At 48.9% G+C, this 26,485-nt stretch overlaps 1 protein-coding gene across 1 annotated transcript in view; it reads left to right on the top strand.

The window, feature by feature from the left end:
- The window catches only part of KIF3C (kinesin family member 3C), a 58,537-nt gene that overhangs the window by 22,054 nt on the left and 9,998 nt on the right, over positions 1-26,485 (top strand). The window contains exons 2-5 of the mRNA XM_033176341.1: positions 6,006-6,107; positions 6,785-6,907; positions 8,083-8,201; positions 11,048-11,164. Coding sequence (XP_033032232.1) covers positions 6,006-6,107; positions 6,785-6,907; positions 8,083-8,201; positions 11,048-11,164 — 461 coding nt within the window. The remainder of the gene's footprint in view (positions 1-6,005; positions 6,108-6,784; positions 6,908-8,082; positions 8,202-11,047; positions 11,165-26,485) is intronic.

The raw sequence follows: 26,485 nt of genomic DNA on the forward strand, positions 1-26,485 counted from the left end.
AGTCTTGCTCTGTTGCCCAGGCTGAAGTGCAGTGGTGCGATCTCGACTCACTCCAGCCTCCGCTTCCTGAGTTCAAGGGATTCTCAGCCTCCCGAGTAGCTGGGACTACAGGTGTGCACCACCACGCCCAGCTAATTTTTGTATTTTTAGTAGAGACGGGGTTTCACCATGTTGGCCAGGCTGATCTCGAACTCCAGACCTCGTGATCCGCCTGCCTCAGCCTCCCAGAGTGCTGGGATTACAGGCTTGAGCCACTGCGCCCGGCCTAAGCCTCCCTTCTCTTGCTCTTCTCTCTCCTTTATGTCTCTGGAGATGCAGTAAGAGAACTACACACAGTACTCCCTATTGAGCTGCATCATGGTTTTATATGAGGGTATAATGTTTTGTTTCCAAAAAGCCTTCATGATGGTGCCTGGGCAGATGCTACTGACTTTTTAGCTGTGGCAGCATATTCAGCCAGTGTCTTCTGGGAACAATGGAGTGTTACTCCTCCTCCTCCTCCCCTTTTTAGGGCTTATAACTGATTGCCCATAGCTATCATTTCATTAGTAGAGTTAGGATTCCTTTTCCCCAAAATGTAAAATTGCAATTGACAACAAAAAAATGGCTCATCTGCCATTTTTTGTCAGCTCACATAGGCTAGAAATTCTCTTGTACTTTACCACCTAGGAGGACTTGGGGGTGTCTGTGAAGTTGGGTATTTCACCTATGCATTCCTTCTTGCACAGCTTCAGAGATTAGTCCTGTTGTTTCACACTTGAGCGCCTTTCCATCCAGAGAAATACCTGTTTATTTCTGTTTCCTCTCCCTAGTTCACTTCCCCTTTCTCCATCTTCTCAATTCCCATGTAACTTTGAATAACCTCTGATGTGCAGCCTTACCAGGAGCGCTTTAGCCTCCAGGGTTCTGGTCACTGGCTTCCCCATGTGCTGTGATAACCCATTCCGTCCCATTCTGAAAGAACTCTCGGAGATTAGTCAGACACCATTTCCTTTTGCCGGAAACATGTTGCTTTCCTTTAGCAGGTTCTGCTTCCTAAAGGAGTCACCGCAGCCCCTGCAATAGGAAGAGCTTGGGCTTTGGAGCCAGGCAGGCCTGGGCCGGGTCTCCATTTAAGTTATTTGTTTTTAATTCTCTTTCTTTTTTTGAGACGGGGTCTCACTGTCGCCCAAGCTAAAGTACAGTGGCGCGATCTCAACTCATTGAAGCCTCAACCTCCCAGGCTCAAGTGATCCTCCTGCTGCAGCCTTCCGAGTAGCTGGGACCACAGGCCCACACCACCGTGCCTGACCCATTTATTTATATATATATATATATTTTTTTTTTTTTTTTTTTTTTTTGAGACGGAGTCTTGCTCTGTCGCCCAGGCTGGAGTGCAGTGGCCGGATCTCAGCTCACTGCAAGCTCCGTCTCCCGGGTTTACGCCATTCTCCTGCCTCAGCCTCCCGAGTAGCTGGGACTACAGGCGCCCACCACCTGGCCCGGCTAGTTTTTTTTTTTTTTGCATTTTTTAGTAGAGACGGGGTTTCACCGTGTTAGCCAGGATGGTCTCGATCTCCTGACCTCGTGATCCGCCCGTCTCGGCCTCCCAAAGTGCTGGGATTACAGGCTTGAGCCACTGCACCCGGCCCCATTTTTATATTTTTTATAGAGACGGGTTTTGCCATGTTGCTTGGGCTGGTCTTGAACTCCTGGACTCAAGGGATCCGCCCACTTCAGCCTCCTAATGTGCTGCAGTTACAGGCATAAGCCATCCTGCTCAGCTGAATCTCCATTTAAATTTAATGAGAGGCATATAACTATCATATTTTCCAGTGAAAGCTCACAGATAGTTATCTGCCAAGCACTGTGCTAAATCCAGGGACCCTGAGATATGAGTAAGATATGATTGCTATCCTGAGGGAGCTTACAGGCAAGAGAGCATGTAAACGAATAATAATTCTATTATGAGAAATGGTAGGAATATGGCCTGGTTACTGAGGGGGCCATGATGTGAACTTGGATGGGTTACATCACCTCTGTGGGCTTTCACTGGAAAAATGATAGTGCTAATAGTATGCATGCCCCTTACAGCAGTCCTTTTCAGACATTCATGCGCATCCAAATTACCTGGGAATCTCAGTACAATATGGATCTTGATTCACTAGGTCTGAATTTCTTGTTTGATTTGCTTATTTATTTTTGAGATAGGGTATTGCTATGTTGCCCAAGCTGATCTTGAACCCCTGGCTCAAGCAGTCCTCCAGCCTCAGCCTCCAAACAACTGGGACCACAGGCATGAGCCACCACACCTGGCTCTGGAATTTTAAAAAAGCTCCCTAGGTGATTCTAACATGCAGCGAAATTTGAGAAGTGTCTTTTGATTAGGTGTCAAAGAATAAAGAATGCTAGAGTCCCATAAAATGCTGGGGAAGTGAAAGGTCTTAGGGTTGAAATGGACACGTGTATCCCAGATTCGGAGCCCAAGCCAGACAGCAGGCTCTTGAAGACCTGCGACCCAGCGTCACGGGATCAGGTATCCATGGTCCACAACAGTAGGGACCTCCTCCATGTGCTGCTTCTCTTTTCTCTCACACCCACCCCACCCCTCCTGCCAGGTTCCCCAGATGATCGGGCCCGTGACAGTGAGTGTGGATTGATGAATGGGGGGAGGAGAAACTGGGATAAAGAGAGCCCAAGGTGGCCAGGTGCAGTGGCTCACGCCTGTAATCCCAGCGCTTTTGGAGGCCAAGGCGGGCGGATCACTTGAGGTCAGGAGTTCGAGACCAGCCTGGCCAACATGGCAAAACCCCGTCTCTACTAAAAATACAAAAATTAGCTGGGCGTGGTGGCACAGGCCTGTAGTCTCAGCTATGTGGGAGGCTAAGGCAGGAGAATCGCTTGAACCTGGGAGGTGAAGGTTGCAGTGAGCCGAGATCGCACCACTGCACTCCAGCCTGGGCGACAGAGCGAGACTCTGTCAAAAAAAAAAAAAAGAGAGAGCCCAAGGAAGGGACCCAGAACCCGCTCTGGGACAAGCCCCAAGGATTCTGTTTGGTTCATCTAATATGTATTTTAGCACCTGTTATCTGCCAAGCACTGAGTTCTGAGATATGAGTAAGATATGACTGCTGCCCTGACGGAGCTCACAGGGGAGACAGCAGGTAAACGAATAATGATTCTATTATGAGAAATAGTAGGAATATGGCCTGGTTACTGAGGGGGCTCGAAAGAGCAATTTCGAGGGGATCAAGGAAAATTTCCCAATGGTCAAAGTGTGCCTTGCAGAATAATTAGCAGTTTTCGAGTGAGATGTGGAGTGGGAGGAGGAACCCAGGAGCTTGTGAAATGCCATTGCACATTGAGGGAGCCGGAATTCTTGTTTTCTTTTTTGAGACGGAGTTTTGCTCTTGTTGCCCAGGTTGGAGTATAATGATGTGATCTTGGCTCACTGCAACCTCCGCCTCCCGGGTTCAAGCAATTCTCCTGCCTCAGCCTCCCGAGTAGCTTGGATTACAGGCATGTGCCACCATGCCCAGCTAATTTTGTATTTTTGTAGAGATGAGGGTTCTCCATGTTGGTCAGGCTGGTCTCGAACTCCCGACCTCAGGTGATCTGCCCACCTTGGCCTCCCAAAGTGCTGGGATTACAGGTGTGAGCCACCGTGCTGGGCCCTCAGGGAGCTGGAATTCTTTTGGTGAGGCTGGGGAGCAGAGCACACTCGGAGCATGAGTGGTGAGAGGAACCCGGGAGGCCAGGCCAACTCCCGGGGCCTGTCACTGCAGCCAACCTTGGATTTCATCCTGCAAGGAATGGAGGTCCATTCAGTAGTTTGAAGCCATGCAGCAACCATTCACAGTTGTGCGTTTTTTTTTTTTTTATTGCGATGAAGTCTCACTCTGTCGCCCAGGCTGGAGTATAGTGGTGCGATCTCGGCTCACTGCAGCCTCTGTCTTCCGAATTCAAGTGATTCTCCTACCTCAGCCTCCTGAGTAGCTGCTGAGTAGCTGGGAATACAGGTGCGCACCACCACACCCGGCTAATTTTTGTATTTTTAGCAGAGCTGGGGTTTCACCATTTTGGCCAGGCTGGTCTTGAACTCCTGACCTCAAGTGATCCACCCCCCCCTCAGCTTCCCAAAGTGCTAGAATTACGGGCGTGAGCCACCGTCCCCAGCCCAGAGTTGTGTTTTTAGTGGATCTGCCTGGGTGTCATGTGGCGGAGGGGTGGAAGGGGACACCGAAGCAGCGGGGAGACCACAACAGTGGTCTAGGAGAGTTGTGGGGGCTGCAATGAAGTTAGCAGCTATCAGTAAGAATGAAAAAGAGGGGGTGGTGGGAGCCACACTGAGGATCTGGTTTGATGGCCTTGACTCACTGGCCAGATGCAGTGGATGAAAGGCAGGGCAGGGATGAGGCGAGGCCGGTGAGTCGCTGAGGGTGCAGTGTAAGGGATTCTTCCCTCTCACGGTCCTGCAAATGCTGACCTGGAGTGCGAAGGAGGAGCCTAGGATGGGTTTAGGTCTGTGACGAGGCGATGGGGTAAGTGGGGAGATCATTAACCGGAGCACAGGCAGCTGCAATGTGGCAGCATGGACAGCCTCCAGGGCTCAAGGCCTGCCTTGAGCCTCTGAGGCTATGTGGGGCTGGAGTGAGGCTCGTGCCTCTCTGGCTGCCCCAACTTCACTCAGCATCTTTGAATGACAAAGCCTCACACAGCCCAGTCCCTGACCTCCCAAAAGCCACTGTTAACCTTTGTCCGGTTGTGTTCCCAGTGATGTGGCTCTTACAGGTGGTCTTCTGCTCCCCAAGTCTGACAGCACCCCCTGCTTTGAGATCCCTCAGGCAGGTCAGCTGTTTCCACTGGGGAAAAAAAAAATTCCGGTGGAAAAGCAGCCAGCTTTTTCCACTGGTTCAAGGTGATTTCAACCTTCCAGGAGGCCCGTGATGAAGTCAGAGGACAACTGGGTACCCTGGGAGAGCACTTTCTTCTTATTTTATTTTCATTTTCTAAAATTTCAAATCAGGCACCCCCCAAACCAGAATAGGTTTCGAGAGGCTGCCGACAGCACTCTCTTGAAAATACATTTTATGTAGTCACAGTTTACACAAATCTGACATTATTTCAGCTTCAGATTCCAAAGCACTGACTAGGGGCTTTCGCAGAGTGAGGCTGGGGTTGTGGGGTTCAGATCTCTCCTCTTTGCTACTCAATAGCTGCATGGCCTTAGGCTGGTCATTCTCAATGTCTTCATTTGTTAAATGGGGAGGGGAATAGCCCCTCTTAGGAGAGGATGGAAACCATGGTGTTAAAGGCTTAACTCAGTATCTAACAGATACTTAGTGCTCAGCAAATGTTTGCCAGCCATCCTGGAACATAGGCAGTGTTCCAGTATTGTAGATGACAGCCCTGAAGGGAATAATTTGCCCAAAGCCTCGAGGTAAGTGGGCAGAACCAAGTCTTCCTGGCCTTCTCCAAAGCTCCTGCTGTGCTGGGCCCGTGCTGTTCCTTCTTGCTGTGCAGTCTGCTCTCTGGCTTTTCTTCTGCTTTCCACATCAGCTGAAGATTTAGACCCTTTCCTGCTGCCTGTGTTGAGAGCTGTCTTCCTGAGTTGGAAGCCAGTTAGCTAAGGGCTGGGCTGCGTGGTGACTGTATCTTATCTTTCCCAATCCTCAATACCAGCTGAGTCCTGGTTGCCAGGATTAGGTTGCCACCCCCATCCTCCTCCTAGCCCTGGTGAACAAAACTTTCCTGTGTATCCAAAGCAAACAGATCAGGTGCCCTAGATCCCCAAGGGGCACCCTCTCTGCCTCCCTAGTGGTCCTGCTGACAATGAGACCCTTGCACTGGGACCTGAGACACTGAAGGGGAAAGCTCCATTCTCCCTGAAAGCCGCAAGGTCCCATCTGGGACACATCTTGTGTCCACTCCCAGAAGGACCACAGAGCAGGGAAGCAAAATCTCTCCAGCTGGCAATGTTGTGGACCCTTTGCAAAGCCCACCTCCCAACCCCTCTGTGTCCCCAGGCCATGGAGAGCAAGCTCCTCATCGGGGGCAGGAACATCATGGATCACACCAATGAGCAGCAGAAGATGTTGGAACTGAAGAGGCAGGAGATTGCCGAGCAGGTAGGGCCGCCAGGTGCCAGGTCCCCTTGGAGAGCATGGCCTGCAGCTCATATCTGGGAGGTGTAGGGCAGTAAACCATGGTGGACTCTGGATCTCTGGAATTACAGTGCTGAGAATCTCAGACATGCCACCCTGGGACCACAGGTCTGCTAGCCCAGGGTCTTCCCTCTGGCAGGGGCACTGCTAGCTGGTGGGCGAGAGGACGTGATAGCTCTCCATGACGTCAGCCTCCACAAGCCACCTGGTGCTAATTCCTGGGCCTTCCACAAGGTGGTGCGAGTTCTTTGCCAACTGTATGACTGTTTCCCTAAATCGTCAAGAACCACAATTTGTTGGTCTTACCAATAAACCATTACACTACTTGGGGAGAGGGTGAGGCAGCTTGGAAGGCAGTGTGATATGCCTCCATCTGTGTCACTAACACCCCTGGAGTAGGCCAGCTCTTAGGGCTGGAGTCTCCATCCTCATGGGGCAGAGCCTGGCAAAGGCATGGCCCTGGGAACTGAGAAGAGGGTTCCCAGGGGCTCTGCAGGATTGAGTGGGAGCGGTGGATGTGGGCCATGGGCCATGGTGAAGCCAGGTCCTGACACAGGGAGAGTGAGCCAGTCCCCTGAGCGTTCTTGGCCCTCCTGGGTATGCTCTGCTCCTTTGAGCCACACTGCCTGTCCTTGGCCTAGAAACGTCATGAGCGGGAGATGCAGCAGGAGATGATGCTCCGGGATGAGGAGACCATGGAGCTCCGGGGCACCTACACGTCCCTGCAGCAGGAGGTGGAGGTCAAAACCAAGAAACTCAAGAAGGTGAGACGCTGCAGTAGGACCGGTCAAGGTGTGCTGGAGGCCCAGCAGTCTCCGCCCAAGGGTGTCTGCTTCAGGGACTCCTCCCCATTTGGCTGGAACTGCTGAACCCTTGAGTGACATGGCTTGGGCCTTGGGAGTGAATAGCAGGGGGAGGCAGGAGGCTGGGGCTGGGGGTGGAGTAGAGCCTTTTCTCCTGGGCCAGGGTGGGCTGTGACAGGCTGCAAACTCTGTCACTTGCAGTGTCCAGGGTTACCATCCTTATGGTCCTGGGTGATTTCCCCATTCAGTGTCACCAGTGAGTCACAGTTGGGATAGCTGGGCCTGGAGCAGGGCCGGGGGAATACAGAGAGGCTGAGGAGGAGACTGGAACCCCGGGAAGCTCAGGCAGGGAGCATAAGGCCCTCAAGGACATGTCAAGGGATGAGAATAGCCGCTCACCAGGACCCTGCAAAGCCCATGGGAGGGAAAGACATGTACATGTGAGGAGGGTCTAGGGCAGGAAGCAGCAAAGCTCCAGCTTGGATTCTGGGAGAAACCTGGAGACCCTTTGGGGTGGCTGATATGGCTGCCCCGGGGCAGGCCCGACAGAGGCACTGCCACTGAGGCAGTTACCATGGACCCAGCCCTCAGCGGCTTTGGAGAGCAGCAGGATGGCCCTGTTGCCTCCACACCCCACTTTTGAGAGCCCCTGAAGAGACTGGAGTGGGAGGAGTCACCTTCCAAACTCTTCCAGGCTTCCTGCTCCCTGAGCCCAGTCTCCAAATGAGCCCTTGATCTCCAAATGAGCCCTGGGTCCCAGTTCCGGCTCTTCTATTTGCTGGTTGTGTGACCTTGAGCAAGTCTGTGCCTGGCTTCCGCATCTGTGAAAGGAGGGTATTGGACCAAAAGGTCCCTGGGGTCCCCTCCCGTTTGAACACTCCACGATGCTGATAGCAGCTGAGAAAGAGCAGGCAATGGCCACAGGCCTCAGTGTAGGAGGACCGGGCACCCCTTTAAATAGCCCAGCCCAATTCGTGGTGAGTTGGGCACAGCAGGGAGTAAAGAAAAGGACCCCCAGCCTCATCCTGGGCTGAGTCGGTAGACTCTGAGCCTGCAGCCCTGCGGCCCAGGCTGAGTGACTGGGGCCTCGTTGCCACACCAACCAGCCTCTGAGTGGCACCTGTCCCCCCATCCAGCTCTACGCCAAGCTGCAGGCGGTGAAGGCGGAGATCCAGGACCAGCATGATGAGTACATCCGCGTGCGGCAGGACCTGGAGGAGGCGCAGAACGAGCAGACCCGCGAACTCAAGCTCAAGTAGGGCCCGCAGCTCTTTTCTTCCCGGGTCCAACAGCCAGCCATCATTACTTGGGCCTCTCCTTCCCAAAGGCCGCATCCTGACTGTCTCCTCTCCCATGAGTCCCTTAGGAATAAAATGCGTCTGAGGGCTGAGGGATGGGCTCACGTGCTGGAGTTTCTTCTACCTCCTCTGCCTGTATTTTATGAACCCCTCAAAATGGACGCTAGGTGCTGGCCAAAATTAATTCTGAAGGCCCTGAGGCTACCATCTTTGCATAAGAAGCAGGGATTTTAAATTTTTTAAAAATTATTTTTAGAGCCAGGCGCAGTGGCTCACACCTGTAATCCCAGCACTTTGGGAGGCCGAGGCGGGTGGGTCACCTGAGGTCAGGAGTTTGAGACCAGCCTGACCAACATGGTGAAACCCAGTCTCTATTAAAAATACAAAAATTAGGCCGGGCGCGGTGGCTCAAGCCTGTAATCCCAGCACTTTGGGAGGCCGAGACGGGCGGATCACGAGGTCAGGAGATCGAGACCATCCTGGCTAACACGGTGAAACCCCGTCTCTACTAAAAACTACAAAAAACTAGCCGGCGAGGTGGCGGCGCCTGTAGTCCCAGCTACCCGGGAGGCTGAGGCAGGAGAATGGCGTGAACCCGGGAGGCGGAGCTTGCAGTGAGCTGAGATCCGGCCACTGCACTCCAGCCCGGGCGACAGAGCGAGACTCCGTCTCAAAAAAAAAAAAAACAAAAAACAAAAATTAGCTGGGCACGGTGGCGCGCACCTGTAATCCCAGCTACTCGGGAGGCAGAGGCAGAATTGCTTGAACTTGGGAGGTGGAGGTGGCAGTGAGCCGAGATCATGCCACTGCACTCCAGTCTGGGCGACAGAGTGAGACAACGTCTCAAAAAAAAAAAAAAAAAAAAAAAAAAGGGTGGCTCACGCCTGTAATCCCAGCACTTTGGTTTGGTTTGGGAGGCTGAGGCGGGTGGATCACGAGGTCAGGAGATCGAGACCATCCTGGCTAACACAGAGAAACCCCGCCTCTACTAAAAATATAAAAAATTAGCCAGGCGTGGTGGCAGGCGCCTGTAGTCCCAGCTACTTGGGAGGCTGAGGCAGGAGAATGGTGTGATCCTGGGAGGCAGAGCTTGCGGTGAGCTGAGATGGAGCCACTGCACTCTAGCTTGGGCGACAGAGCAAGACTCTGTCTCAAAAAAAAATTATTTTTAAATCTTTTAAAAATTATTTTAAAAATGTATGTAGTATATGTATATAGCATGTGTATATAGTATAGTAGGTGTATATATTAATATTTGTGGGATACATTAGATTTTTTGTTTTTGAAGATGGAATATTGCTGTGTCATCCACCCTGGAATGGTCTCAAACTCCTGACCTCAGGTGATCCGCCCACCTCAGCCTCCCAAAGGGCTGGGATTACAAGCGCGAGCCACTGCACCTGGCCACATAAGATGTTTGGATACAGGCATGCAATGTGAACTAAGCACATCATGGAGAATGGGGTATCCATCGCCTCAAACATTTATCCTTCAAGTTACAAACAATCCAGTTACACTCTTTAAGTTATTTTAAAATATACAATTGGCTCGGGTGGTGGCTCATACCTGTAATCCCAGCACTTTAGGAGGCCAAGGCGGGGGGATCCCCTGAGGTCAGGAGTTTGAGACCAGCCTGGTCAACGTGGTGAAACCCCATCTCTACTAAAAATGCAAAAATTAGCTGGGTATGGTGGCGTGTGCCTGTAATCCCAGCTACTTGGGAGGCTGAGGCAGGAGAATTACTTGAACCCCAGAGGTGGAGGTTGCAGTGAGCTGAGATCACACCATTGCACTCCAGCCTGGGCAACAAGTGCAAAACTGTCTCAAAAAAAAAATACATATATATACACACACATATACACACACGTATGTACACACATATATACATACATATATACACATATATATACAATTAAATTATTGACTATAGTCACCCTATTATGCTATCAAATAATAGTGTTTATTCATTTTTCTATTTTTGTGTGCCTATTAGAAGCAGTGATTTTTCAAGCTGCAGTATTTCTGTAGGGATCCTTTCCGCTTCTTGATTTTCCCACTTCCACATTGCCTCTGCCTCTTTTTTTTAAATAAATAAATAAATTAATTAATTAACTTAGTTTTTTTTTTATTTTTTTATTTTTTTATTTTTTTTTTTGAGGCGGAGTCTCGCTCTGTTGCCCGGACTGGAGTGCAGTGGCCAGATCTCAGCTCACTGCAAGCTCCGCCTCCCGGGTTTACGCCATTCTCCTGCCTCAGCCTCCCGAGTAGCTGGGACTACAGGCGCCCGCCATCTCACCCGGCTAGTTTTTGTATTTTTAGTAGAGACGGGGTTTCACCGTGTTACCCAGGAAGGTCTCGATCTCCTGACCTCGCGATCCGCCCGTCTCGGCCTAACTTAGTTTTTTGAGATGAAGTCTCACTCTGTCACCCAGGCTGGAGTGCAGTGGTGCGATCTTGGCTCACTGCAAGCTCCGCCTCCTGGGTTCACTCCATTCTCCTGCCTCAGCCTCCCGAGTAGCTTGGGACTACAGGCGCCCGCCACCACGTCCAGCTAATTTTTTTTTTTGTATTTTTAGTAGAGACAGAGATGGTGTTTCACCATGTTAGCCGGGGTGGTCTCGATCTCCTGACCTCGTGATCTGCCCGCCTCGGCCTCCCAAAGTGCTGGGATTACAGTCGTGAGCCACCGCGCCTGTCCCCCTCTGCCTCTTGGCTTGTTGCTTCTAATCCTTAAACCCCTCACAGGCACCGTGTGGTCTCTCGCTCACCCAGTTTCCCATCGCTCCTTCATTCCTGCTCTCAGGTACCTAATCATCGAGAACTTCATCCCCCCGGAAGAGAAGAACAAGATCATGAACCGGCTTTTCCTGGACTGTGAAGAGGAGCAGTGGAAGTTCCAGCCACTAGTGCCAGCCGGCATGTGAGTCTCTAACCCAGCCGCCCGAGCTGAGGGACTTGTGGGTCCACTCCAGGTTGGGACTGGCGAGGGGCCTGAGGCCCTGCCTGCAGGGAGACAGATGTTTTGTGGATTGGGGAAAAGATGGGGAGGATGCCTATGGGGGATGAATTTCTCATGATCTAATTTGTAGGGGTCTCTATGATGGAAGGGTGTTCTGGGAAAAAAGTGTCTCATTGGTCTAGGATGCAGAAAATACCTTGTGAGCGATCTCGGGAGGGAGGAAGAACATCTCAGCCTCTTGACAATCCTAGCGAATGCTAACATCTGGCCAGGTCTGGTGAATATTCATTTGTCAGATGCCCGAAATAGCAACCACATCTAATATTTGCCAAGGGCTACTGTATGCCGGATGCTGTGCAAGACTCAGGAGACAGAAGATAAATTAGATATGGTCCGAGCTCACAGTCCAGTGGGAAATAAGTAATCAGATCATGATGTGATAGAGCTGTGATCCAATCTCAGCGGGCTCGCTCATCCGGGTGATTCAGCATTTCCACCTTTTTCCACGTCCTAGCCCTTGGGTGCAGCTGCGGCCATTGGCTGGGTGTGCGGCTCCCTCTGCTGGTGGCCATAAAGAACATCCCAACAGAGTGAGGCTTCACCCGCCTGAGCCATGGGCCCTTAATTGCAAATACATAGAGAGAGGTGCTTAGGAGGCCATACACCAATGCACCTTCCTGGAGATTCTTTGCTCTCTCTAGCCTGGGAACATTAATGTTAAAATAGGGCAAGAGTCTCCCCAAATCTGGGATGGGAAGCTAGCAAGAGGTCTACAGCTTCTCACTGAAGCATCAGATGCCTACTTGGTTATTTTTTTCCCTTTCTTCCTTTTCTTTCTTTCCTTTCCCTTCCCTCCCTTCCCTCCCTCCCTCCCTCCCTCCCTCCCTCCCTCCTTCCTTCCTCCCTCCCTCCCTCCCTCCTTCCTTCCTTTCTTTTTTAACAACTACAGCTTAGATGCCTATTTGATCTTTCTTTTTTTTTTTTTTTTTTTTTTTTTTATTTTTTTATTTTTTGAGACGGAGTCTCGCTCTGCCGCCCAGGCTGGAGTGCAGTGGCCGGATCTCAGCTCACTGTAAGCTCCGCCTCCCAGGTTCACGCCATTCTCCTGCCTCAGCCTCCCGAGTAGCTGGGACTACAGGCGCCCACCACCTCGCCCGGCTAATTTTTTTTGTATTTTTTAGCAGAGACGGGGTTTCACCGTGTTAGCCAGGATGGTCTCGATCTCCTGACCTCGTGATCCGCCCGTCTCGGCCTCCCAAAGTGCTGGGATTACAGGCTTGAGCCACCGCGCCCGGCCTTGATCTTTCTTAAAGGCTGATTTTACTTAAGGTGATACCACATAAGTTTGTAAGTGGCAAGCACACGAATAGAGGACTTTTCAATGGTATCACTTTACACCTACAATCCACCTTTCCAATCTAGGTAGAGATTCTCAATAGTACATCAGCTATCACAGAGGTTTTCCACCCTGGCTGCAGCTAGAATACCTGTGAGTTGGGCTCCAGAGAGTCTGATTTAAAGGATCCCAGGTCTTTGGTTTTGTGATTCTGCATTTGAAGGCAGGCTAGAAAACCACTGCTCCAATGTCATTTGCCGGAGTTAGATGCTGGCGACGCTTCACTCTGAAGGGTTATCTTATGCTTAGAAAACTTCTTTCTAGCTGGGCACGGTAGCTCAAGCCTGTAATCTCAGCACTTTGGGAGGCTGAGGCAGGCAGATGGCCTGAGGTCAGGAATTTGAGACCAGCCTGGCCAACATAATGAAACCCCATTTCTACTAAAAAAAAAAAAAAGGCCGGGCGCGGTGGCTCAAGCCTGTAATCCCAGCACTTTGGGAGGCCGAGACGGGCGGATCACGAGGTCAGGAGATCGAGACCATCCTGGCTAACACGGTGAAACCCCGTCTCTACTAAAAATACAAAAACTAGCCGGGCGAGGTGGCGGGCGCCTGTAGTCCCAGCTACTCGGGAGGCTGAGGCAGGAGAATGGCGTAAACCCAGGAGGCGGAGCTTGCAGTGAGCTGAGATCCGGCCACTGCACTCCAGTCCGGGCGACAGAGCGAGACTCCGCCTCAAAAAAAAAAAAAAAAAAAAAAAAAAATTAGCTGGGTGTGGTGGCAGGTGCCTGTAATCCCAGCTGCTAGGGAGGTTGAGGCAGGAGAATCGCTTGAACTTGGGAGGCAGAGGTTGCAGTGAGCCAAGATCATGCCATTGCACTCCAGCCTGGGCAACAAGAGCAAGACTCCGTCTCAAAAAAAAAAAAAAGAAAAGAAAAGAAAAGTTCTTTCTGCTGGGCATGGTGGTGGCTCACACCTGTAATCCCAGCACTTTGGGAGGCCGAGGCAGGTGGATCACTTGGGGTCAGGAGTTCGAGACCAGCCTGGCCAACATGGTGAAACTTCATCTCTCTTTCTCTCTGTCTCTCTTTCTCTCTCTCTCTTCCTTTATTTTCTTCCTTACTTCCTTGCTTGCTTTCTTGCTTTCTTTTTTCTCGAGTTGGGATCTCACACTCACCCAGGCTGGAGTATATAACTCACTGCAGCTTCGGGTTCCTGGGCTCAAGTGATTCTCCTGCCTCAGCTTCCTGAGTAACTGGGGCCACAGGAATGCACCATTACACCAGCTAAATTTTTTATCTTTTGTAGAAACAGGGTCTCACTTTTTTGCCTAGGCTGGTCGTGAAGTCCTGGGCTTAAGCGATCCTCCTCCCATTGTCTCCCAGCGTTGGGATCACAGGCATGAGCCTCCCCACCCAGCCTGGACTTCCACTGCTTATTTTTGTTTATTTATTTATTTGTATTATTTTTGAGACAGAGTCTAGCTCTGTCTGCACTCAGGCTAGAGTGCAGTGGTGTGATCACAGCTCACTGCAGCCTTGACCTCCTGGGCTCAAGCCGTCCTCCCACTCAGCCTCCTGAGTCGCTTGAACCAGCAAGCAGTTGCCACCATGGCCAGCTAATTTTTTTTTTAATGTTTTTTACAAGTTTGCTTTCTTCCACCAGGTGTTCATGCGTGTAATCCTAGCTACTCTGTGGGCTGAGACAGAGAGATTGCTTGAGCCCAGGCTATTGTAAGCTAGGATCATGCCACTGTACTCTAGCCTGGGCGATAGAATGAGACCTCATCTCTAAAAAAAATTTTTTTTAAATTTACTTTCTTCCTTTTAAGTAACCCTTACTTCAGTTGCAAGCAATGTTTTCATTATGGAAAATTTAAGTAAACATAGAAAGAATGAAAATTCCACCTAGTGGTAGTGTTTACTTACAATTGGATATGAACTTTCCACCATATTTTTTTATACATAAACTTTTCTCCTTTTTGAGAGTTAAAATGGTTTGTATATGCTGAAAAAACCCATTCACAGATTTTAAAAATAAAAATAGCTACCTTAAAACAGCATACTTTAATTAATTTTTACAGTAGATACCTATAATAACTTTTTTTTTTTTGAGACGGAGTCTCGCTGTATTGTCCAGCTGGAGTGCAGTGGTGCTATCTCGGCTCACTGCAAGCTCTGCTTCCCAGGTTCACACCATTCTCCTGCCTCAGCCTCCCGAATAGCTGGGACTACAGGCGCCCGCCACCACGCCCGGCTAATTTTTTGTATTTTTAGTAGAGATGGGGTTTCACCGTGTAAGCCAGGATGGTCTCAATCTCCTGACCTTGTGATCCGCCCGCCTCAGCCTCCCAAAGTGCTGGGATTACAGGTGCGAGCCACTGTACCTGGCCCCATAATAACTTTTTAAAAAGAAAGAAGCTTGCTAGAATACAGATCCTTCTTTACTGTATAATGTTGCCAGTTTGTAGCCCATTGTCTTTTTTACCCTGATCTTCTGCTTTAAAGGCAAGTTTGTGCTCTTTATTAAAGGGTTCTAATGTATGTCTCTAAAAGCCCTCTGCTCTTGTTGCCCAGGCTGGAGTGCAATGGCGTGATCTCGGCTTATTGCAACCTCCACCTCCTGGGTTCAAGCAATTCTCCTGCCTCAACCTACCCAGTAGCTGGGATTACAGGCACCCACTACCACACTTGGCTAATTGTTTTTATATTTTTAGTAGAGACAGGGTTTCACCATGTTGGTCAGGCTGGTCTCGAACTCCTGACCTCAGGTGATCCCCCTGCTTCGGCCTCCTGAAGTGCTGGGATTACAGGCGTGAGCCACTCCGCCCAGCCTTCTTTCTTTTCTTCTTCTTTTTTTTTTTTTTTTGAGATGGAGTCTTGCTCTGTCCCCAGGCTGGAATGCAGTGGTGCGATCTCAGCTCACTGCAACCTCCACCTCCCAGACTCATGTAATTCTCTAGCCTCAGTCTCCCAAGTAGCTGGGATTACAGGTGCACACCACGACACCCAGCCAATTTTTTGTTTTTGTTTTTGAGATGGAGTCTAGCTCTGTCGTCAGGCTGGAGTGTAGTGGCGTCATCTCGGATCACTGCAACCTCCGCCTCCCATGTTCAAGTGATTCTCCTGCCTCAGCCTCCCCAGTAGCCTGGACTACAGGCATGTGCCGCCACGCCCAGCTAATTTTTGTATTTTTAGTAGAAACTGGGTTTCACCATGTTGGCCAGGATGGTCTCAAACTCCTGAACTCGTGATCCGCCCACCTCGGCCTCCCAAAGTGCTGGGATTACAGGCGTGAGCCACCATGCCCAGCCTAATTTTTATATTTTTAGTAGATACAGGGTTTTACCATGTTGGCCAGGCTGGTCTTGAACTCCTGATCTCCAGCGATCCACCCACCTTGGCCTCCCAAAGTTCTGGGATTACAAGTACAAGCCACCTCACCTGGCCCCCACCTTTCCTCTCTGTGATTCCTCCCACTGTCCTTGAGCAGGGAAAGTTATGAAAAAAGAGTCAGTTCTTTGCCACTGGAAAACTAGAAAACTCTGTTTTTTCCTCAGAAGCTATTTGCTTTATTTTTACTTATTTTATTTTATTTGTGTTATGATACGGAATCTTGCTGTGTCACCCAAGCTGTAGTGCAGTGGCATGATCTCGGCTCACTGCACCCTCCGCCTCCCAGGTTAAAGCAATTCTCCTGCCTCAGCCTCCTGAGTAGCTGGGATTACAGGCACCTACCACCATGCCCGGCTGATTTGTTTGTGTTTTTAGTCAAGACAGAGTTTCACCATGTTGGCTAGGCTGGTTTTGAACTCCTGACCTCAAGTGATCTTCCTGCCTCAGCCTCCCAAAGTGCTAGGATTACAGGTGTGAGCCACCACGCACAGCCAAAAGCTATTTGCTTTAAATTTACCTCCATAGTGTTAAGTCGCATTATTTTGCTGCTGCTGTTGAGATGGAGTCTCATCTGTCACCCAGGCTGCGGTGCAGTGGCACCATGACAGCTCGCTGTGTTGCCTGGGCTGGTCTTGAACTCCTGGCTTCACGCTAATCCTCCCACCTTAGCTTCCCAAAGTGCTGGGATTACAGGCAGGAGCCACTGCATGCAACTGGCCTTAAATTTTATTCTTTTTATTCTTTTTTTTTTTTTTGAGACATTCTCACTCTGTCGCCCAGGCTGGAGTCCAGTGGCACTATCTTGGCTCACTGCAACCTCTGCCTCCTGGGTTCAAGCAATTCTTATGCCTCAGCCTCCTGAGTAGCTGAGATTACAGGCTTGAGTCACCAAACCTGGCCTTAATTTTATCTTTTGTAAAGGGACTACCCTGACCAAGAATTGAACCCAGGCTGCAGCTGTGAAAGGACAGGATTTTAACTACCAGACTATAAAGTAGAGCAGCTTTTATAGTGTTTTCTTTTCCAAGATTCTTTGCAAAGAATTAGTCCTAACATACACACTCATTATACCCATTAATTTAAATCTGCATATAGTTGCTTCCACATTGCATTTGTAGGTTTGTGTTGGCAACTCTTCTAAACTAAATGAATACCAATTGGACAGTGTTCCCTTAATTTTTTTTTTTTTTTTTTTTTTCAGATGGAGTTTCACTTTTGTTGCCCAAGCTGGAGTACAATGGTGCGATCTCGGTTTACTGCAACCTCCGCCTCCTGGGTTCAAGTGATTCTCCTGCCTCAGCCTCCTGAGTAGCTGGGATTACAGGCGCCCACCACCACTCCTGGCTATTTTTTGCATTTTTAGTGGAGACGGGGTTTTGCCATATTGGCCAGGCTGGTCTTGAACTCCTGACCTCAGGTGATCCACTCACCTCAGCCTCCCAAAGTGCTGGGATTACAGGCGTGCGCCACAGTGCCCGGCCTCCCTGAAATTCTTATATTGAAAATTTAAAGCTATAAATAGATTCACAAGGTTTTCCAAAATTATGGTTAAGTATATTCATAACCATGCTGTTTTATACAGAGTATGTTTGTACCTGTTCAGAATAAAGACCAAGTACAACATATGTACAGAAAATATTCAAATACATCTGGGTAGGGTAAAAGGCAATTATAGGCCAGGTACAGTGGCTGATGCTTGTAATCCCAGCACTTTAGGAGACTGAGGCAGGTAGATGGCTTGAGCCCAGGTGTTCAAAACCAGCCTGGGCAACAGAGTGAGACCCCATCTCTACAAAAAAATACAAAAAGTTAGCTGGGCATTAGCACATGCCTGTACTCCCAGCTACTTGGGAGGCTGAGGTGGGAGGATTGCTTGAAACTAGGAGGTTGAGGCTGCACTGAGCCATGATTATACCACTGCACTCCATCCAGCCTGGTCAACAGAGTGAGACCCTGTCTCAAAAAAAAAAAAAAAGGCAATTATGATTTACCAATGTTCTGTACTACACTTAAATACAAATTATATGAACGGTAATTACAGAATGCTCTAATATAATAAAGAATTCCAAGAAATAAATTACTTCAAAACAGTTATTAAGAAATATCAGGTATCTGGGTATGGTGGATCACACCCGTAATCCCAGCTACTTGGGAGGCTGAGGCAGAGGAATTGCTTGAACCTGGGAGGCAGAGGTTGCAATGAGCTGAGTTCATGCCTTTACACTCCAACCTGGGCCACAGAGCAAGACTACATATCAAAAAAAAAAAAAAAAAGAAAGAAAAGAAAAAAGAACAGGTAATCATGAATATATTATTTTTTTCTTTTTCATTTTTTTGCCACTGTCCACTATGTCTGATGACTGCAATTTGCAATATTTAATATTTATTTCAGAACTTTAAAAAATACAAAAATAGAAAAGGCAAGTAAAAATGGTTCTAGGATTTTTTTTTTTTTTTAGATGGAGTTTTGCTCTTGTTGCCCATGCTAAAGTGCAATGGCATGATCTCGGCTCACGACTACCTCTGCCTCCCGGGTTCAAGCAATTCTCCTGCCTCGGCCTCCCAAGTAGCTGGGATTACAGCATACGCCACCATGCCTGGCTAATTTTGTATTTTTAGTAGAGAAGGGGTTTCTCCATGTTGGTCAGGCTGGTCTCCAACTCCCGACCTCAGGTGATCTGCCCACCTCGGCCTCCCAAAGTACTGATATTACAGGCATGAGCCACCGTGCCTGGCCAGTTCTAGAATTTTTTTTTTTTGAGACGGAGTCTCGCTCTGTGGCCCAGGCTGGAGTGCAGTGGCCGGATCTCAGCTCACTGCAAGCTCCGCCTCCCGGGTTTACGCCATTCTCCTGCCTCAGCCTCCCGAGTAGCTGGGACTACAGGCGCCCGCCGCCTCGCCCGGCTAGTTTTTTGTGTTTTTTAGTAGAGCTGCGGTTTCACCATGTTAGTCAGAATGGTCTCGATCTCCTGACCTCGTGATCCGCCCGTCTCGGCCTCCCAAAGTGCTGGGATTACAGGCTTGAGCCACCGCGCCCGGCCTACAATTAGTCTTTTTAAAGCCAGGATGGTTAGAATAAAGTAAAAAGAATTCCACGGTAATTGAAATCCCAGTTGTGATTCTGACTTAGCAGAGAGAGCCTGGTGGGGCACAGTAGGGGGCAGGGAGCTGCTGGCCTGGATCGCTGAGGTCATCTGCCCCATGTCCCTCATTTCACGGCGGAAGGTTGAGGCCAGGGAGGTCCTTGAACAAGGCAGCTTTCCTCATTTCAGGGACCACGGGATCTGAGGCTGCAGCTGTGAAACAACTTTCTCCACTCCCCACAGAAAAGGTCCTTTCTTCAGCATTGGATCCCACCACTTGCCACATCGCTTAATTAGGGCTAAAAAACAAACAGAAAATTATTTCTCTCCAAAGCATATTTAACTAATCAGGGCGTTGTTCCATTTGCTCAACTCAAGTATGGAATATTTTGCTTTATTTCGGCCTGTGGCATTCTGGGGATGAGAACACTGACAGCTGCTCAAAGTGAGAGGAAAAAACATTGTTTGTAAGAAATTACCTAAAGTCATGCTGTCCCATTAGAAAGCTTCTGTTTGAAAAACATTCTCCCTCTACCTACTCCAGCTCTAAGCATCCACCCCACCCTCTGACCGCTGCCTCTCTCTCAAACAAGGAGTTGTCAGGCAACTCTTGAGAAATATCCCTAATCAACTTATTTTGGAAGTCTAGCCCTTTCTCTTTTTTTTCTGCCATCTCTATGTAGCCATTAGTTGATATAAAATAAGATAAGTTGAGGTGTCTTCCACAGTCATAATCTTGTATAATATTAAAGTTACTTTAAAAAATAATTTTGCACTGGCTCGGTGGCTCAGGCCTGTATTCTTAGCACTTTGGGAGGCCAAGGCAGGCAGATCGCCTGAGGTTAGGAGTTTGAGACCAGTCTGACCAACATGGAGAAATCCCGTCTCTACTAAAAATACAAAATTAGCCAGGTATGGTGGCTCACGCCTGTAATTCCAGCTACTCAGGAGGCTAAGGCAGGAGAATCACTTGAACCCAGAAGGCAGAGGTTGCAGTGAGGCAAGATCGTGCCATTGCACTCCAACCTGGGCAACAAGAGTGAAACTCCGTCTCAATAAAAAAAATTTTTTTAGTGTTTTTGCAACTAGGTCTAGCAATAAATATTTTACAAGTATGACCTTTTATTTTTAGTTTCTCATAATAGACTGTTGCCTAGGCTGGAGTGCAATGGCGTGATCTCAGCTCACTGCAACCTCCGCCTCCCGGGTTCCAGAGATTCTCTCGTCTCAGCCTCCCGAGTACCTGGGATTATAGGCATGCACCACCACGCGCAGCCAATTTTTGTATTTTTAGCAGAGACAGGGTTTCTTCATGTTGGCCAGGCTGGTCTCAAACTCCTGACCTCAGGTGATCCACCTGTCTCGGCCTCCCAAAGTCCTAGGATTACAGGCATGAGCCACTGTGCCTGACCTAGATTTTTAAATTGTATTTAAGTTTTTTCTATTTTTTTGAGACAGGGTCTCACTCTGTCACCCAGGCTAGAGTGCAATGGCATCATCATGGCTCACTGAAACCTCTGCCTCCCAGGCTCAAGCAATCCTCCCACCTCAGCCCCCTGAGTAGCTGGGACCACAGGTACATGCCACCATGCCCAGTTAATTTAATTTTTTGAGACAAGGTCTCACTCTGTTGCCCAGGCTGGAGTGAAGTGGCACAATCTTGGCTCACCTCCTTGGCCCAAGTGATCCTCCCACCTCAGCCTCCTGGGTAGCTGGGACCTCAGGCTTGTGCCACCATGTCTGACTAATTTTTTATTTATTGTAGAGATGAGGTCTCACTACATTGCCCAGGCTGGTCTTGAACTCCTGGACTCAAGTGATACCCCCATCTCAGCCTTCCAAAGTATTGAGATTACAGGCATGAGCCACCTTACCTGGCCTAGGCTTCATTTTTACTTGTGTTTAGGTAAAATTGTCTTCTTTTTTTTTTTAAATAGAGACAGGGTTTTACTATGTTGCCCAGGCTGGTCTCAAACTCCTGACGTCAAGCAGTTCACTCACCTCAGCCTCCCAAAATGCTGGGATTACAGATGTGTGCCAGCCCCACAAAATTGTCTTCTAAAGGGTTAGGTATGTGACAGTATCCATACCCTGTGGTTTATAGTACACAAAATTCCATTGCAACTTTAGCCCTTTGACCTTTGTAACCCCAGCCACCCTAGATTCTTTTCTTTCTTTCTTTTTTCTTTTCTTGAGACAGGGTATCACTCTGTTGCCCACGCTGGAATGCAGTGGCACAATGATGGCTCACTACAGCCTTGACCTTCCAAGCTCAAGTGATCCTCCTGCCTCAACTTCCCGAGTAGCTTAGACCACAGTACAGACATGGACCACCATACCCAGCGAATTTGTTTTCATTTTTAGTAGAGATGGGGGGGGTCTCACTATGTTGCCTAGGCTGGTCTTGAACTCATGAGCTCAAGTGAACTCCTCCCAAAGTGCCGGGTTACAAACGTGAGCCACTGTACCCAGCCCCTAGATTCTTTTCAAAGGCATCGTGGTGCAGTAGAGAGAGACTAGACTTTGGATTTAGAACATTCTGAATTTGGCCGGGTGTGGTGGCCCATGCCCGTAATCCCAGCACTTTGGGAGGCTGAGGCGGGCGAATCACCTGAGGTCAGGAGTTGAGACCAGCCTGGCCAACATGGTGAAATCCCGTCTCTATTAAAAATACAAAAATTAGCCTGGTGTGGTAGTGGGCACCTGTAATCCCAGCTACCCGGGAGGCTGAGGTGGGAGGAGAATCGCTTGAACCTGGGAGGCGGGGGTTGCAGTGAGCTGAGATTGCACCACTGCACTCCAGCCTGGGGCAACACAGCAAGATTCAAAAAAAAAAAAAAAGAACATTCTGAATTCCAGCCCCTGCTCTGCCACTTACTAGTGGCCTTGAGTAAGTGTTTTTTGTTGTTTTTTGTTTTTTGTTTTTTTGAGATGGAGTCTCACTCTGTCACCCAGGCTGGAGTGCAGTGGCATGATCTCAGCTCACTGCATCCTCCCCCTCCTGGGTTCAAGCGATTCTCCTGCCTCAGCCTCCAGAGTAGCTAGGATTGCAGGCATGCACCACCACACCTGGCTAATTTTTGTATTTTTAGTAGAGATGGGGTTTCGACATCTTGGCCAGGCTGATCTCGAATCCCTGACCTCAGGTTATCCACCTGCCTCAGCCTCCCAAAGTGCTAGGATTACAGGCATGAGCCACCACGCCTGGCCTTGAGTAAATTTTTTTAACCTCTCTGAACCCAAATTTCTTCATCTGTAAAGTGGGGATAATAGGTACCGTGCAGGATTGTCAAGGTTGAAATGAAATAATGTAAGGTTCCAGGCCTGTGCCTGGTACAGAGGAGATGATCAATGAAGAGCTGTATTCATACTGATAAGCCAATATTCTAATTATGGGGACTCTGGAGAAACCGGCCTGCCTCTATCCCTTAGAAGTGCCCTACAAGGGCAGTTTGACTTGATGTTTTTGTTTTAGATGTTGATTTTTTGTTAAACTGCCTCTGGGTTTATTTTATTTATTTATTTATTTTCATTTTTATTTTTTTGAGAGAGAGTTTCACTCTGTCACCTGGGCTGGAGTACAGTGGCATGATCTCAGCTCACTGCAACCTCCACCTCACAGGTTCAAGCGATTCTTGTGCCTCACCCTCCTGAGTAGCTGGGATTACAGGGGTTTGCCACCACGCCCAGCTAATTTTTGTATTTTAGTAGAGGTGGGGTTTCAGTGTTGGCCAGGCTTGTCTTGAACTCCTGACTTCAGGTAATCTGTCTGCCTCGGCCTCCCAAAAGTGCTGGGATTACAGGTGTGAGCCACCTCGCCTGGGTTCTGCCTCTTGGTTTAAAGAGAGAGTGTTTCTTGCTCTAAATAGAATCAGGAAAGAAAGTTAAACTGGTTTTGTACAGAGGCAAAGTGCACCCCAGTAAGAACATTCCTAGCTCTGCATTGAGTCCCTGGATTTCTTCAGACCTGTGGGAATTGAAGACAGTGTGAAGCAGTGAGCAGCTGCAGCTTCCCAGGCGGGTTGGATACAGCATGGAGGGGAAATGAGAAGGCTGAGAGTTCAGACAAGCAGGGCAGTGGAACAAGGTGGACAGGCAGCCTGCCAGGACAAAGCAGCCAGATGGAAGAGGAAAGCCTGATTGTCTGTGTTGAATGCACAGGAAGGAACTAGAAGGAAACGCACCCGATGATGTCGGATGCCTGCTTTCAGAACAAGAGGGCGAGGCCGGCCGCGGTAACTCACCCCTGTAATCCCCGCACTTCGGGGGGCCAAGGCGGGTGGATCACTTCAGGCCAGGAGTTCGAGACCAGCCTGGCCAACATGGCAAAACCCCGTCTCTACTAAAAATACAAAAATTAGCCGGGTGTGGTGGCTCTCACCTGTAATCCCAGCTACTTGAATCTGAGAGGCGGAGGTTGCAGTGTGCCAAGATCTTGCCACAGTACTCCAGCCTGGGTGACAGAGTGACGGAGGCAGGGAGGGAGACAGAAAGAACGGGAAGGAAGGAGAGGGGAAAGGAAGTGATCAGACAGCCAGGAAAGAGAATGGTGTCAGCCCCTGAGATGGAGCTGAGAGATGACTTTTTAATATTAAAGGGAAAAAAATGATAGTAGCCAATTACGGAGGGAGGGTCCTAGGAGAACGCATCGGATCTACTGCACGCAGGATAACTGTGGCTGTGGGGCCCTGCTGGGAGTGGTGCTTAAAGGGAGGGGTGCATAAACGCAGACCCAGGCCTCAGCTCTGGGCTGCCACAACCTGCTTTCTATAGAGGATCAATCATGGAAAGTAGGCCTGGGGCAGAAGAGGGAGTCGATGGGAAGGTCGGTGCCCCAATTACAGACTCCCTTCCCCCAACCCTTCTCTCCCACATGCCACCCAGAATAGCCCTGGCATCTTTATTGGGTCAGGCTGCCAATTTGTGCTGATCCTCTGCTCACCCGGCCCTGTCCCTCTGTCCTGTTCCCAGCGCCTGAGCTTTCAAAGGCACTCACTGGCCCATCTGTTCTGGCCCAGTGTCCTCCTGAGAGATGATACTAGAGTCCTTGGCGGGGAACACCCACTCTATGGCATAGAATGAGGTGTTGCCCAGTTCAAAAATTTCACAAAGCAATACTTTTTTTTTTAAGCCAGGACTCATTCTGTCATCCAGGCTTGAATCCTGAGTAGCTGGGGTTACAGGCGTGCGCCATGCCCAGCTAATTTTTGAATTTTTGGGTCGGGGGGGTTTACCAAATTGGCCAGGCTGGTCTTGAACTCCTGGCTTCAGGTGATCCACCTGTCTTGGCCTCCCAAAGTGTTGGGATTACAGGCGTGAGCCACTGTGCCCAGCCACAAAATAATTATATATATATATATATATATATTGTTTTGAGACAGAGTCTCACTCTGTCACCCAGGCTGGAGTGCAGCGGCATGATCTCGGTTCACTCACCCTCCGCCTCCCAGGTAGAGGTGATTCACCTCAGCATCCTGAATAGCTGGGACTACAGGCACCTGCCACCACACCCAGCTAATTTTTATAGTTTTAGTAGAGGCAGGGTTTCACCTGTTGGCCAGGCTGGTCTCGAACTCCTGACCTCAGGTAATCCACCTGCCTCAGCCTCCCAAAGTGTGGGATTACAGGCGTGCTGTGAGCCACCGCGCCTGGCCAATAATAATTTTAAAAGGAGTATATGGGAAGATTCAGATTCCTAGTCTCTCCCTAATTGCATGACCTTGGACACAAAAGGCACTGAGGCACTGCACCTCCCTGAGCTGCAGTCTTTGCTCTATCCACACGTCGGGAGGTTAAGTTCAGATGAACTGTGTAGAAGCACCTTGTAAATAAGTTGCTGTTTTCCTAATTTTCCCACTCCCCTCTTAGAGGGGATGGCTCTGCATTTCCAGCAGCGTCCGCAGCAGGACTATCTCCTTGCTGCCACTGCCACTGAGGCTGCCTGTCTCCACAGACACGCCTCCTGGCATCCTGTAAGCTCAGCTGCAGACCCAGCTGGGGCTTCTGGAGCCTTATCTTTCCTTGTTTTCATCTATAGAGAGGGTCTGCAGGGACCACTAATGGGGGATGGCACCTTTTTATATGCGTCATAAACTAAACCACAAGAATGTTATTTCCCATTCTGCCAGCTGCAGAAGGCAGCCATTGTTCTGTGGGCCCCAGCACAGCTTGTTCTGCTGTTCAAGGACAGAATGTCCTATCTTTGAATTACTCGGCCTGTTTCTTCTCCTCTTCCAACTGTCACCTTTTGACTTTTATCCTTGCTCATTTCATTTGTATCCCCACTGGAAATTAGCAAGTAGAATTGAAAAGAAATCATAATCACAGCTGCCATGTGTTAAGCCCTGTGGCGGGCATACTGTGCTAAGTGCTTGTCTTGTTTAATCTCAGAAGTTCTGTATGATAGGGATGATCTATCTGAGGCTCAGAGATAGTAAGCCACTTCCCCAAGTAAAAGAGCTTGAAGGGGTAGAGCCAGCATTCAAACCCAGGTCTGACTTACTCCAAAACCTGTGTTCCTTTAGTTTTTAAAATGGAAGTAGTTTTCTTGTTTTCTTTCCTTTCTTTTTTCTGTTTGTTTTTGTTCAGGGTAGTAAAAGTATTTTAATAATCCATCACACTCACCAAATTGCTGAAAGTAAAAAGCACTCAGTGAGCTCTCTAGGATGTAGACCAATGGAAACTTTTATAAGTATAATCACTTTGAAAAGCAATTGACAATATCAAGTAAAGCTGAGAATTTACATACCCTACAATGCAACACTTCCATTCCTGGATCCATACCCCAGGGAAAATGTTAAATATAAACATGAAAATACCTTTAGAAATGTTCACAGCAGCATTCTTGACAAAACTGGATGGCAGTCATACAGATACATATTTCCTGTAGATGTCTGAACTAATTAATTAGATATAAGGTTATACATATTCATTGTAAAAAAATTTCCAGATATTGCAGAAAGAAAATAAAAATCACCCATAATCACACAATTCAAAGATTATAACTGTCAACATTTTGTTGAATATCTAGACTTTTTCCTAAGCGCGCACACACACACACACACACACACACGCATTTCCTTAAAACTGGCCAGGTATGGTGGCTTATGCCTGTAATCCCAACACTTGGGGATACTGAGGCTGGGGGGGTCACTTGAGGCCAGGAGTTTGAGACCAGCCTGGACAACATAGCGAGACCCCATCTCTAAAAAAATTTAAAAATACAAACAAAAACTTCATATTTTTATTTGCTCTTTTATTAATATATTGTGGCAGTCTTTCTGCATCTACATAGAACCACACAAAAATGTGTGTGTGTGTGTGTGTGTGTGTGTTCTGAGACGGAGTCTCACTGTTGCCTAGGCTGGAGTGCAGTGGCGCGATCTCAGCTCACTGGAACCTCTGCCTCCCAGGTTCAAGCAATTCTCCAGTCTCAGCCTCCTGAGTAGCTGGGACTACATGCGCAGGCC

This window comes from Trachypithecus francoisi, unplaced genomic scaffold (assembly GCF_009764315.1).
Source record: "Trachypithecus francoisi isolate TF-2019V2 unplaced genomic scaffold, Tfra_2.0 Lachesis_group17, whole genome shotgun sequence".
In the NCBI taxonomy this organism is placed as follows: Eukaryota; Metazoa; Chordata; class Mammalia; order Primates; family Cercopithecidae; genus Trachypithecus; species Trachypithecus francoisi.